The following is a 14,277-nucleotide window of genomic DNA, read 5'->3' as shown; positions in this document are numbered from 1 at the left end:
TTTTTGAAAGGAGATGTGGAAAATATGCCTCGAATGCCTTGGTCCTTTTTGCCATGCCAAATGCTAAACAGCTGCTCTTGTTACGCGTGCCCTCCTTGAATATACCCGGTACTAAAAGGGTTAAAGACGAGTGGGGAGAGGCCGTCTCCTTGTTTCACCCCTGTGTTGATTTCAAAACGTTCTGAGAGCGTTCCTCTGACCTTCATTCACCTGGTGTAATTTTAAGTCTGCTGGATAAGGTTATGGGTCTTCTGGTCCAATCCTAATTCCTGCAGGATTTTCATGAGAGTAGGTCTGTCAACTGAGTCATACTCCTTCTTAAAGTCGACAAAGACGATGATATATTTCTTACTGGCAATAAATACTATTTTAAGTAGTTTTTAATAGGTTTAGGAGCTGTTACAACTATAATGGTGTTTCGTTGCATTGTTGACATAGGAGTGGAAACAGCTAACAGCCTGTGAATTTCTAACTCAAGGAATACTGTATGTCTTCTTTTCCCAGGATGACTTTCGTAACCTGTTCACTGCGAACGAGAAGCTGAAGCAGGAGTATCGCAGCCTCCAAGAAGAATACCGGACTCAGCGTGTAGAGAGCGGTAACTTGAAGCTGCGTGCCACTGAGCTGCAGGGAGAGCTTGCACAACGCCAGGATCACACTACGGCTCTGGAAGTGGAGCTCTCCAAGATGACCAATAAATGTGAGGTGAGGAGAATGAATCTGGTGAAAGAAAGAACCTTCAGCATATTTTGAGTCACTTAACACTATGAGCCCGGACGAGTCAAGACAGCGTCCCTACCCTGTGCCAATATGTTTTAAACTCTCAGGAAAAAATCAGAGTTCTGTCATTTTTGCAATATAAATAAACATTTTCATATATACATACTAGAAAAAGTGGACTATCACCTGAAATCAATTCAAAGGTGCTTACCTTCAGCATTGGAAAGTAACTGAGGCTACAATATTGCTACATTCTATTATCCTTGTTCATGCACTTGAATTTCTAAATCACTGTCCAGCTCCATGGCTAAATGGTTAGCGTGCTGGCCTTTTGTCACAGGGGTCCCGGGTTTGGTTAATTCCACTGGCATGGGGGCTGGGTGTATGTGTCGTCTTCATCATCATTTCATCCTCATCATAACGCGCAGCTCGCCAATGGGTGTCAAATCAAAAGACCTGCATTTGGCGAGCCGAACTTGTCCTTGGACACTCCCGGCACTAAAAGCCATACGCCATTTCATTTTTCTAAATCACTCAGAAAAGTTCAATAGTTTTCAGTCACTGAACAACAGAGTTACACTTTGTTATTCCCAATACCTAGCTTTGGTATGCACAGCCGGTGTTGTGATCGGACCTGTCGTAGCAAACCTTGCACGTACTCTGCGCGTGTCCTTCCTTCTTCGTGGTGACTGCAGGTATTTTGTGTGGAAAATGATCTCTACCTACTAGCCTTCCTGTAGTTGATGCTTGTGATTCTTCAGTAATTTCAGCCCCAACACTACTCACCAAATCATCCACCAAACATTCACAACATTTCAATAGAGGATATTTTTTGGAACAAGCCTTATGGTACAGTATATAGGCATTCATTATGGCAAGATCAAACAGATGGAAGAATATTTTTTTCTACCACGTGATTGACTTCCTTCTAAAAGCATAATGTACCAGCAGTTGGTCGGACTTATCAACACTGGATTTCTCATGGCTCCCACGTGCTGTCTCAAGTCGTCATCATCATGTTCAGTGCTCAGCATATACACGCATATCCATATCTCAGTATAGAGAGATGATTGCAGACTGTTGACTCACTACACTTTCATTCTAAATCTGTGAAGTCATATAATCCATCATTGGAACATTCGCACATAAATTTGAACCTACCTAACTCGAGTGCACGAGGAGTACGTATGTCACCAGTTAGGTAAGATGTAGCTGAACACACATGGCTACGGAACATTGTCCCTAGGTTGCACCATCAATCACTATCGATCAATAACACCACCTACCGATAGTAAAGGAAATTGACAACACGTTAAAACAAAAACTAATTTGATAACATGAATAGCTTTTGAGTGGCTGAATTTCAAATTTTGTAATAGTAGTAGTAGTCTTATTACTAACAGCGGCACTCAGGCACACGCTGCGTGGTAGTAATATTACTCCTGCCGGGTGCATAGTGTTAAGTTTTCTTTAAACATTGTTCATTAGGAGGTTCAGTATTTATCTGTTTGTTTATATGTCTTTATATTAAATTTATTTGCATAATGGACTCACCCAAATCTTCCCCTTAAAATTTTGGAAAGAAAAATTCCCTCCTTATTGGATGCTTTTCATATTCAACAAAAACTCTCTTAGCAGTATTAAAAATCCTATGGATTGCAGTGTGCAATAGAGCTTTTGTGTGTGTGTTCAAAAAATATATTAAGTGAAGGCCAGAGTAGTCATGTTCAAAGTTCACTTTAATTGTGATTCACCCTATTTAATGTACTTAAAATACACTAAATAGCTAACAACCTAGTGTTATTGGAATGGCTACCAGTAGTTGGTCAGTGAACAGTGTTTTTGCAATGGATAAAATTAAGTTGAAATATTGAAGTTACACAGCATGTCTTACCATAATACCAACAATACAATGTTGTAAATGTTTTGTTTTACCAGTAATTACTGCTGTATTTATTTCCGATCTTAAGTTATGATACGCTGTATGCCATGTGTGTTTCATTATGTAAGTTAAATGGTTAATGCTAGCTATTGATTGATCAATCAACTGTAGTCTCATTTGCAGTGAGGCCATTAATACATCATTTGTAGTTACTACAGGTTTGCTATGTTGCTATTGATGCTATTAATTATTTGTGAAGTTATGAACATTGGAATCCTTTACTTTCCACTATCCCCATTATTGCTTATCACCATCATGGATGACATAATGAAGAACATCAAGAAAACCTCTGGTGAACTAAATGCAGTGGTTTTCGCTGATGATGTTATGATCTGGGGAGAAACAGAGGAGCAAGTACAGTTGAGACTCAATGAATAAAAGGTTAAGTTCCAGAAATTCAGTCTCAAGATAAGCGAACCCAAAACAGTAGTGATGGCAATAAACGGAGAGGGATGACCAGCGAACATCCATTCGTTCGTTCATTCATTCATTCATTCATTCATTCATTCATTCATTCATTCATTCATTCATTCATTTATTTAGCTTCCATAGACTGTACAATTACATATTTTGAAATATGCCAACAGTATAGGAGTTGTCAAGTGATTTCCTAATACTAACAATAATATATGCACAACAATGAACATTTTGAAAAAGAAGAAGAACAGAAACACCACATACCTCAATGTTAGGACAGCACATCTTAATTTTTTTAAATAATATTAATAACCAATATTTACAAGACAAAATAAAAATATATTGGTGTGGTGTTAATAATGTGAACATAGTCAATGTGACATTAACATATTTTTAAGGCTATATACTAGATTACAAGTTAATAAGTAGTAGCATCATTACCAGCACTTCATCATGTATTCTTCTGTACTGTAGAAGCAGCTACTCGGCAGGAGATTTTTTAAAGCTGTGGTAAATGAACTGACGGGACTAATATCTTTAATCGTATTTGGAAGCTTATTATACAATCTGATTCCAACAGAGTCTACATGTCTCAAGGCAATGGTTTTACTCTTGTGTTCGATAAAAATATTATTTCTTGTTCGCGTCTGGTAATTGTGATTGTCAAAATTCTTTCTGAAGTGATCAATATTTTTTTTCACGTGTAGAATGCATTGCATGATGTATATACTTGGTACTGGGAGTATTCTTAGTCTCTTAAATAATGGTCTGCAATGATCTAACCTGTTACGTCTCAATATAATTCTGATAGTTCGTTTCTGTATTCGAAAAATAACATCAAGATTTGATTTGTAACAGCCCCAGAGACCAATAGCATAAGTGATGACAGAATGGAAATATCCAAAATATGCCATTCTAACATATTCTTCACTACAACTATTAGACAAAATCCTTAAGGCAAAACAAACAGAACTCAGAGACTTCCCTATTTTTTTAATATGACAATCCCATCTTAATTTTTCATCTATATGGACACCTAAAAATTTTGTGGTCAACGTATTTTCAATTGCATTTGCATTTAATATAAGGTTGTGTTTTTTTGCAGTTTTGTCATGGTAGTTAGATGCCTTGAATTCCATGTATTGGGTCTTTTTAAAGTTCAATGTTAATTTGTTTTTCCTGAACCATGATTCTAACCTAGACAGGACTGTATTTGCTGTAGTTTCTATAGACGTAGGGTCAGGATTATTAATAATTATGTTTGTATCATCAGCATACAGAACTGCTGTTTCTACTTGATTATTGTGAGGAAGATCATTCACATAGATCAAGAAAAGAACAGGCCCCAAAATACTACCCTGCGGAATACCTAAGTCTATGCTTTTTACCTGAGAGTGATATGTCTCATTATGCCCTTTACTGTTACAATGTGTAATTTCAACAAACTGGGATCGTTTATTCAGGTATGATCTAAACCAGTCATTAACAATTCCTCTAACTCCAATCTGATATAATTTGTGCAACAATATTTCATGATCAACAGTATCAAATGCCTTTGAAAGGTCAAGAAATAGTCCTATCACAGTTTCATCATTGTCAAGAGCATTTACGACCAACTGTGTAAAATGTGATAAAGCAGACAAAGTACTTCTGCCAGCTCTGAACCCATGTTGTGCATTATTTAACAAGTTATATTTGATTAAAAATTTAGTAAGCCGATCTTTCATAGCACATTCAAATATTTTTGAAATAACAGTAAGTATTGATATTGGTCTGTAGTAATGTAAATCGTGTAAGTTTCCACTTTTAAAGACTGGGATAACTTTAGCTATTTTTAGGAGATTAGGGAACTGACCACTAGAAAATGATTCATTGATGAGATAAGTTAAAGGCTGTACCAGATAGGGAGCACATTTTTTAATGAGTTTTGTGGGAACTTCATCTACACCTGTGGAAGTTTTGTTCTTCAAAGATTGTATGATTTTAAAAACTTCCAGTTCTGTTACTGGAGTTAACTGCATAGAGTTTTGCACAAAGGTTGGGAGTTCTGGTAATACATCTGATTTATTTGCATTTTCAAGTTTGTATGGTAGGGATAGAAAGAAATCATTTATATAATTAGCCAAATGATGAGGGTCATTCATTTGTATTCCCTTATCATTTTTTATGGCAGCAACTTTATTTCCAACTGCATGTCTGTTGGTTTCTCCCTTGATTACCTTCCATATGGTTCGTGATTTATTGCACGACTCTTTAACTTTCTTGTTATTGTGCATTATCTTAGCCATCCTAAGAACTCGTCGATAGACTGATTTGTAGTTTTTAACATACTTACAAAAAACCTGGTCACAACTCTGCTGTGCTAATCTACTTAGTAATTTACATTTTTGACTTGAGATCCGTATACCCTTCGTGATCCATGGCTTTTTTGAAGATTCATTAATTACTGAAAGTTTTTTTGGAAAGTGTAATTCAAATTCCGTTAAAAAAATGCTTAAAAAGGTTCTATACTTTTGGTCAGTGCTATGACCGAATGTTATTGGAGTCCAGGTCTGAAGTTTAAGGCTTTCAATGAAACTGCCACATGCAGCTGCAGAGAAAAAACGAGTTAATTGTGCTTGCTTTATTTTGGTTGAATGCTTGCTAGCATTCTCAAATTCCAGTTGTAAAATTTGAGCATGATGATCTGATAATCCAAAATTTATATTGGATGCTTGCATTTTAGAACAATGGAAATTAATACAAATGTTGTCTATCGTTGTAGCTGAGGTGGCAGTTACCCGGGTGGGTGTAAAAATTAAGTGTTTTAGATTACAGCTTTGAAGAACATGCAGTAGTTGTGATGTTGATGGAAGGTTTTCTTCAGCAAAATCTATGTTAAAATCACCACAAAGTATTACTTCTGTGCTGCTATTCCTACCGAAAATGTTATGAAGGACTTGATCTAATTTTTCTAAGAAAATTTCCACATCAGCATCCGGTGAACGGTACACGGTTAACAAAATTACCCTTTTACCATAGGGAAGCTTAAATTCCACTGAAGTTAGTTCAAAATCTAATTCAGAATTATGCACTTCAAGATCCTTCCTTTCTTTACATTCAATTCCTGACTTAGCAAAAATACAAACTCCCCCATGCTCTTTATTAACCCGACTGTAATTACTTGCCAGATAATAACCTTCAATATTAATGAGTTCAAGTTCATCATTATTACACCAATGTTCATCCAAACAGATAAACATAACATCCTGTATTGAATTTAAAATTACTTGTAATTCTAAAATTTTATTTTTAAGACATTGAATGTTCTGATGAAATATTTAGAACCGCCTATTCCTACCCTCCAAGTCATTACCGGTATTTAATTCTGGACCCACATTTTCAATTGAAATGTTATTGGGTCCAGAATCTAACACACGTTTCCCGGACTAGGTAGTTCTAGGACAGTCTTTTCCTGATCTTTACTTGTAATGATGTTACTTATTAACTTGCTTACATATTGCTTCCCAAGTCCATTCAAGTGCATGCCATGCCTCGTATGAGATGTTCGGTTTAATTTACTAATGTCTAACAGTGTAACATTTTTGAAATGACTACATATTTGCCTGAATTTCTCATTTGTGTCCTTGACAGCTTTATTCACAATTGACCAGTCTGTTAAATCATGTCTATGGGGTACGTTTGTCACTATCACATTTGTATGGGTCAGCTTAGCTAAGAAACCATTCACTGGAAGGTGTGGAAAACTTTATGTAACCTTGGGCAGTGTAATATCTCGAGATACACTAGCCACAAAGGAGGTGGCAAATAGAATGCAGAAGAGCTCTCACTTTTATCAGTAAGTACGAACACTCCTCTCGACCCCAAAGTACCAACAAAATCAAAGCTGGTGATGTTCAGTTAGTACTTCATACCAATCTTAACCTATGGTATCAAAATCTACACCCTCACTAAAAAGGACTCATCAAGGTTGCAGGCATCTGAGATAAAGTTCCTGAGGTCCACAATTCAAAAAACAAACCTGGACAAGTTACAGAATGACATGGTAAGAAAGGAAGCTGGGATGGAGACATCATTGTTAGGTCGGGTCAGCATGTTCAGATTGAGGTGGTTTGGGAATGTAATTAGGATGGAGCCAACAAGGACAGCTTATGTTAACTTGGAGAGACATGTGTCAGGAAAATGGAGGGAAGACCAAGAACCCACTGGCTGGACATTGTAAAGATGGACATTGCAGATCGGGGAAGGACACTGGAGGACGAAATTAACAGAAGAATGTATCTCAATAAGACAGAGTGGAGGAGGCTCGCTAACAGTACCTGGGAAACTGGAACTGTAAAATGATGATGATTATGATGATGATGATGATGATGGCAAAACTGTGTGGAATACATTTCTAAAATGTCTTTGTATACTGTATTTACTTGTGTATTCCCCCCCCCCTCCTCCCTTTTCCTGTACATTTATTTTCAACCTCAAAAATGGGGAGGGAAAATTATGCAAATCTAAATCGAAAATGGAAGTGAAGAAAATTGAACATAATTACCTTATTTAAGTTATGAAGTTTATGTAGACCTAAAATAGTGCAAAATAATCAAAAATATGTGTAACAATTAATTTTAATAAAACATCAAAGGGAATAATACATTCCCTAACAATGATTATACGGAAACCGTTGTCTTTTAATGTCAAGCGAGAATTCGCTGAAGATGGGAGCCAGATACCTGAAATAAATTAGATGTGCTTGTGCTATGGAAAGTTCACGAGATGCAGCACGATTGCCATTATTTTAGGCAAATTCTATTACAGACAGTTTAAATTGTGCATCATAACTACTGTTTTTCTTTCCCATCACAAACACTTTGCACAACAATTCACAACGCAAGAACACTGTTGAAAGCGATTACTGTACATGTGCGAGTCACAGCTGATAACAAGGGCAAGTTATAGCTAGCAGTCACAGGTGTGTTCTCACCCTATGCGCTGGAATGTTAACCCGTAGAGTGGGGCTCACTTCAGGTGACGCGGCTGGAGCGAGCCCGATGGTGGGCGCGCGTCATGTGAAGCGCGGAACTTTTTTATTTTTTATCTACGTTACGAAACAAGCGGTAGGTTTGAAACTTTCTCCAGATGTTCCGAGAGGTGCTGCTATCTGACAGAATTTTTTTCACCTTCGTGTATCTAAGCAGTTCTCGTCTAGGAATCCCCTTATTATCTGCTACATAGCTGCGTAGTGCAAGAACAACCTATGTGGCGCTTGGCGAGAAGCTCAGTCAGTGTGCCGCGAGGAGCGTAGTATTTCGTGTGTCGGTGTGAATGTTTTCAGCTCTCATAAGTTGTTTTGTTGGTATATACATTTATCTTGTGATTTATTGTTTTAATTCTACATGTAGCGTTTCATATTTGTAGTCAACATGTCCAAAAGAATTGTAGATCTTCCGAGTGATGATATATGGGATATTCTCGAGCTCAGTGAGGAAGATAGTTGCAGTGATTCTAGTTTAGATAGTAATGGTGAAACTATCCCGCTGTTAGATGCTCCAAGCACGAGTGCTTCCGTCGGAGTAGGCCTGTTGCCAAGATGCCGTGGACAGGTGTCGAGTTCGAGCTCCGATGAGAGTAGCGAGTCAGAAAGTGAGAGCGATTTGCCTCCTATTCCCCCTAATGACTGGGATGTAAGGGGATGTAGGAGAGCCCGATTTCCAGCTACATACCAAAGTGGAATTCAGGGTGAACTTTTAAATAAAAAAGAACCGGACGAAATATTTGAGCATTTCATTGACGATGAACTGTGCGAACTTATTGCAGAGCAAACTAATCTGTACGCTCAGCAGTCAATACAAGCTAGTATAGGAACAGCTAAGATGAAAAGGAGAAGCAGGGAGAGGGATTGGGTTCCTACTAACAAGGAAGAAATAAATCTTTTATTTGGGATCTTTCTTCTTCAGGGTATAATTCAAAAGCCGAAGCTATCTCATTATTTTTCACGTAATAGATTGTTTGCTACGCCCGTGTTTTATGAGACCATGTCCGAGAAACGCTTCTTCCTTCTACTGAAATTTTTACATTTCTCAGATAATGAGGCTTACGATCGGCAAGTATCCCCAAAACTCTACAAAGTGAAGCCAGTTCTAGACATTCTTGTATCAAAATTTAAAATGTCCTATTTACCAGATGATCGTCTATCAATTGACGAAAGTTTACTCCTTTGGAAAGGTCGCTTGGGGTGGAAAATGTACATTCCGAAGAAGAAAGCTCGTTTCGGGATGGAATCTTTTAAATTATGTGAGGCTAAAACAGTATATATGTGGAATATCCTGTGGTACACAGGCAAGGAAACTGAGCTAGTAAATGAGGTTTGTGGGGTAAATATTTCTCAGTATACCAAGCCCTCGAAAGTAGTGTTTGCTCTAGCCGAACCTCTTCTAAATAAGGGATATCTCATAGCTCTAGACAATTATTACAGTAGCCCGGAACTCTTCGATCTGCTCAATGAGTTTCAGACAGACGCTGTCGGCACTGTAAAATCTAACAGAAAAAATCTTCCGAAGGACGTCATGGGGAAAAAGCTGAAAAAAGGGGAGGTGGCTTTTGCCTATAAAAACAAACTCATGGCCTTGAAGTGGAAAGACAAGAGAGAAGTCTGCATGCTGAGTAGTATTCATGACGCGGAAATGCGCACTATTCTAAACAAGAAAGGAGAAACCAAAGAAAAGCCGGTCGTATGTATTGAGTACAATGACTCAATGGGAGGGGTGGGCTTATCGGACCAATGTATCGTGCCATACAGTATGGCGAGAAAAAGAATGAAGAAATATTACCACAAGATTTTTAGACACCTACTGGATATAACAGTGTTCAATGCTTTTGTGATATACAAGAAACACGGCGGTAAATTCACTCAGCTGGAGTTTCGTATTCAAATTGTGCAGAAACTATTTCAGAAGTATGCGAACGCTACCCCTGACGCAGCCTTGCCAGTTCGATCAGTGAGACCCGCACCCGTTGACTTGTCAACTCGATTCTCGGGAAGGCATTTTCCAGATTTCAATCCAGCCTCGAAATCAAGACTGCACGCAAATAAGAGATGCGTTGTTTGTGTGGCGAAAAGCCAGCGGCGGGACACTCAGTATTGTTGTGCAGTATGCAATGTCGCTTTGTGCCCCTCTCCTTGCTTCAGGCTATACCATACAGTTGAAGTATGAGCATTGCAAATATGCCAGCGAGTCTCAGGTTCCATACTCGGGGAATCTGAGAAGATCGTAGTCTACACTCGGTGACCGTTGTACATTCTGCGTGCCGGCAACTATCAGTGACCATCCTGAAATAGCTCTTTTCAATTTTCTCTCCAATCATTTGTTATAGCTATTGAGTGTAAATAGTGTTGAACAGTGTAGTGTAATTTTGTGTAATGTGGTGACAAAATTGTGATGAATGAACTCATGGATTACTCGCTGCCCTCTTCAATGGCAAGTTATAGGCCTACGTGGTGAGTACATTTTTCTATTTTATTTCAGGAAAATGTGATATTTGAGTGAATGTGTCTGTATTATTTGGAGTATATGATACTTTTTTTATTTGTGTGTTACGTATTTCAACGTTGAATTAATGTAAGCAACACAAATAATACTCCGAATCGAAGTAAATATGAAATGGCACATATGCAATTTTTGCACTGACACTGGATGAATTGAAAAATCGTTTTAATTGTAAATAATAGCGCAATTTACACTGCAATGTATAATTTTATGCAAATTTTAACATAATATAATATTTAAGCGGGTGTAGGTTGGCAAAAACTATTTCTTTTTTAAAGAAAAAATTTACTGAAAATGATTCCCCACTATGCAGGAATTCCTTGTTTATGACCTCCCCACTTAACGGGTTAAGTAATCAGTCACTTCCTCCTCTGTTAAGGTGCGTCCACACCAAGATGTTTTTATTAACTTTGTTAATAAACACTGTTAATGAACAATGTTCATGAACATTTTTCTATGTTAATAAACAAAATCCACGAACCTGCTACGCAGGCGTAGCGGGGGGAGAGGTGATACTCCCACGTGGCGCGTCCCAGGTGGCGGATAGGGGGGTCCTAACCGGCTTGCCGGCGGACTTGAGGGAAATAAAATACCTCTCGCGGACCAAACACACACCCCTGTGGGTGGGGGAGGCAGACAAATAATACACCCACGGTATCCCCTGCCTGTCGTGAGAGGCGACTAAAAGGGGCGACCAAGGGATGATTGCATTCGAACCATGAAACTACATGTGATTAGTACCACCACGCGGAGAACACCAAGGGTCGCTTTTACTTGTGCGTAGTACCACTATATTAGGTACGAAATAGGTTTATGATTAGTAGCACACAGGAGCACCGCGCGGTCGGCTTTTGCAGTACCTGTGATTAGTACCACCATATGAGCAGGACCATGGGATGATAGCTACCATGGTTCTGCCTTGCCTATGATTAGTACCCACTATATGAGGAACACCACGGGATAGGGAGAGGTCCCTGTGGTTAGTACTCTTATGTGCTGAACACCGTAGGTTTGCGTTGCCTGTAAATGGCGCCGCAAAGTGGGAAAACCTAGGTCTGTATTATACGTCGAATTTCATAACCTCTGAGTAGTACAATAATGTGTGGAATACCGCAAGTCTCTGCTACTTTTGATTAGTACCACAACAGTACAGATACCATGGTTCTACATTACTAGCGATAAGTATCATTCTGAGGGGCCTTTGACCTGTATTTTGACCCATTTAGACACCAAGCATCCTCGATTCAGGATTGTGCTTTGGAAGAGTTCCCTTGGTCAGTAATACTATTAACTATGATAGTTTTTTGAGTCGTTCCACTGATTGTTTTAAATTCATGTTCATTCATTCATTCTTTCATTCATTCATTCTTCATGACATTTTTTATTTTGGTCAGTGGATGATTTTGAACTTTTACTTTGTCGTTTCATTTCGTACCATTAGGGGCCGATGACCTCGATGTTAGGCCCCTTTAAACAACAAGCATCATCATCATCAGCAATAAACAAAATAGTGTGTACATTAACTTTTTGAGCAGGTTGATAAACAAAATTTCTGTAACTTTTGTGAATGAAACTTTTCATTAACTTTTCGTGTTTTCATTATCATTTCGGTTCGCACATACGCACGTACGCAATTAGAGCACGCAAATTCGTAGCGCGGAATACGGCAATGTCTTATTCCTTCTAAAAATTGACTATCAAATCGCAAGCGATAGTTCTAATATACATATGTTTAATTCTGTATGATATTCTTTTAGCTGTGTTCTAATGTAGTTTAATTTCCAGCTTCGCTCCTCGCTGAATAACCTAATCTCCCGTAATCGCTTGTATATCATCAAAATAATACTATCCTAACTAGGTTAAATGAAGATTTTTTTAATTTCGTAACTTTACCAATTCCTTGATATTACCAGGTGAGTTGGCCGTGTGGTTAGAGGCGTGCGGCTGTGAGCTTGCATCCGGGAGATAGTGCGTTCGAATCCCACTGTCGGCAGCCCTGAAGATGGTTTTCTGTGGTTTCCCATTTTCACGCCAGGCAAATGCTGGGGCTGTACCTTCATTAAGGCCACGGCCACTTTCTTCCAACTCCCATCGTCACCATAAGACCTACCTGTGTCGGTGTGATGTAACGCCACTAGCAAAAAAAAAAAAAAATTCCTTGAGATTGTTGTATAAAGCTTCAAACAGGAACAATAACTAAAATTGCTTGTTTTGATACTCTAGACAAATAGGAAGTGAAATGTCACCAGTTGCTAGGAATCTTAAAGTTATAACCTGTCAATAAAAGAAAAACTGTCATTAGTGGAGCCGGCATTCCATTAATGTGTATTATTGGTTGCAATTTCATACCCAATTGCTGTCAGCAAGAACTGAATGTCATATGGGGGCTTTCTCAATAAAATTTTGAAAGCCTGCTGCATCATGAATTAAAAGTTCTGACATAAGTGTCCTTTTCAAACTTAATTCTACTCGCTTTTCCAGTATTTTTCTTTGCCACACTTCTCGTCTGCCCTTTTCTCTAATTGTACTACTAAAATAATGAAAGCTGCAGCTGTAAGTATTTTTTTCTTCCTGGCTATATCAATTGAAACCTCACAAACAGCTATTTTGGTGTGGACACAATGTTGAAGAAGTTTGCTAACAAAAGTTTATTAACATGTTGAGTAATGTTTTCATTAACATTGTTTATTAACTTTGTTTCATTAACATTGTTTATTAACTTTAGTGTGGACTAATAACCATTAGCATGGAAAACATGAACTGGAATTTCCAAACTAGTTCCCGATTTCCGTACATCGGCACGAATCATGAAGACGAGATAAGTCCATGGTTCGCAACTAGTGGAAACTGTAGATAAAACAAGGGGAGGAAAAATATGTGATATGGTTTTTAAAAAACCAAATTTTCGTTCTAAAAATCAGGAAGGGAAGACAACACAAGTAAATACGGTAATATGAGTGCCATAACTTAAGAACTTCATGTTTTATCCATATTGACATGCAGTCAGAAGAATAGGTGTCAGGATATCCACCTTTCAGTACACTTTAACACACTTAAAACTGTATTGAAAGGAAGATAACCTCATACCTATTCTCTTAATATGAGTGCTCTTTGGTTGAAGACAGTGCTTTGATTTCTTACCAATTGAGATTAGAGGTGCTTCAGCTCCTCTTATTGGAGGGCATCTTTTCTATATTTATATACTGTATTTCCTTAGAACAGTAATCACATCACCATCTGTATATCCTGTAACCACCTCACCTTTGCCACCTCTGTTCTGCCTTCGTTTGATTGTAATTTTTAACTTGAAATGTTGTATTTGTAAAGATGTTGCTGCAGATGAACAGTGGGTTGGAAGACGATCGCCGTTCCCTCATGGAGCATGTTTCTCGACTATTGAGCCAGTATCATGAGTTGCTAACCCATTCGTTGGAAGACAAGCAGCATTACCATATGGAGGAGAAGAACTTCACGTAAGTACTGATATTTAAAAAAAAAAAAATCTATTTGGTTAGTTGTATGTGTCTGGTCTCACTCCATAGTAGGGCCATGAGGAGATCTCAGGTTTCAATCCTGACGCTAATATATGGGGTGTCCCCTAAAAACACCGACAAGGCTTAGTATTTTGTGTGGGATGGCGGACTGATTGGTTTTCAAGAA

The 14,277-nt window shown here is 38.2% G+C and overlaps 1 protein-coding gene across 1 annotated transcript in view; it reads left to right on the top strand.

Annotated features, from left to right (window-relative positions):
• Girdin (protein girdin) overlaps positions 1 to 14,277 on the top strand; it is a 167,805-nt gene that overhangs the window by 108,822 nt on the left and 44,706 nt on the right. Inside the window, exons 16-17 of the mRNA XM_068229964.1 lie at positions 505 to 705; positions 13,945 to 14,090. Coding sequence (XP_068086065.1) covers positions 505 to 705; positions 13,945 to 14,090 — 347 coding nt within the window. The remainder of the gene's footprint in view (positions 1 to 504; positions 706 to 13,944; positions 14,091 to 14,277) is intronic.

The sequence above is a fragment of the Anabrus simplex genome, chromosome 13 (assembly GCF_040414725.1).
Source record: "Anabrus simplex isolate iqAnaSimp1 chromosome 13, ASM4041472v1, whole genome shotgun sequence".
NCBI classification, from domain to species: domain Eukaryota; kingdom Metazoa; phylum Arthropoda; class Insecta; order Orthoptera; family Tettigoniidae; genus Anabrus; species Anabrus simplex.
The sequence above is the reverse complement of the archived record's forward strand: the minus strand, read 5'-3'. Positions and strand labels throughout refer to the sequence as shown.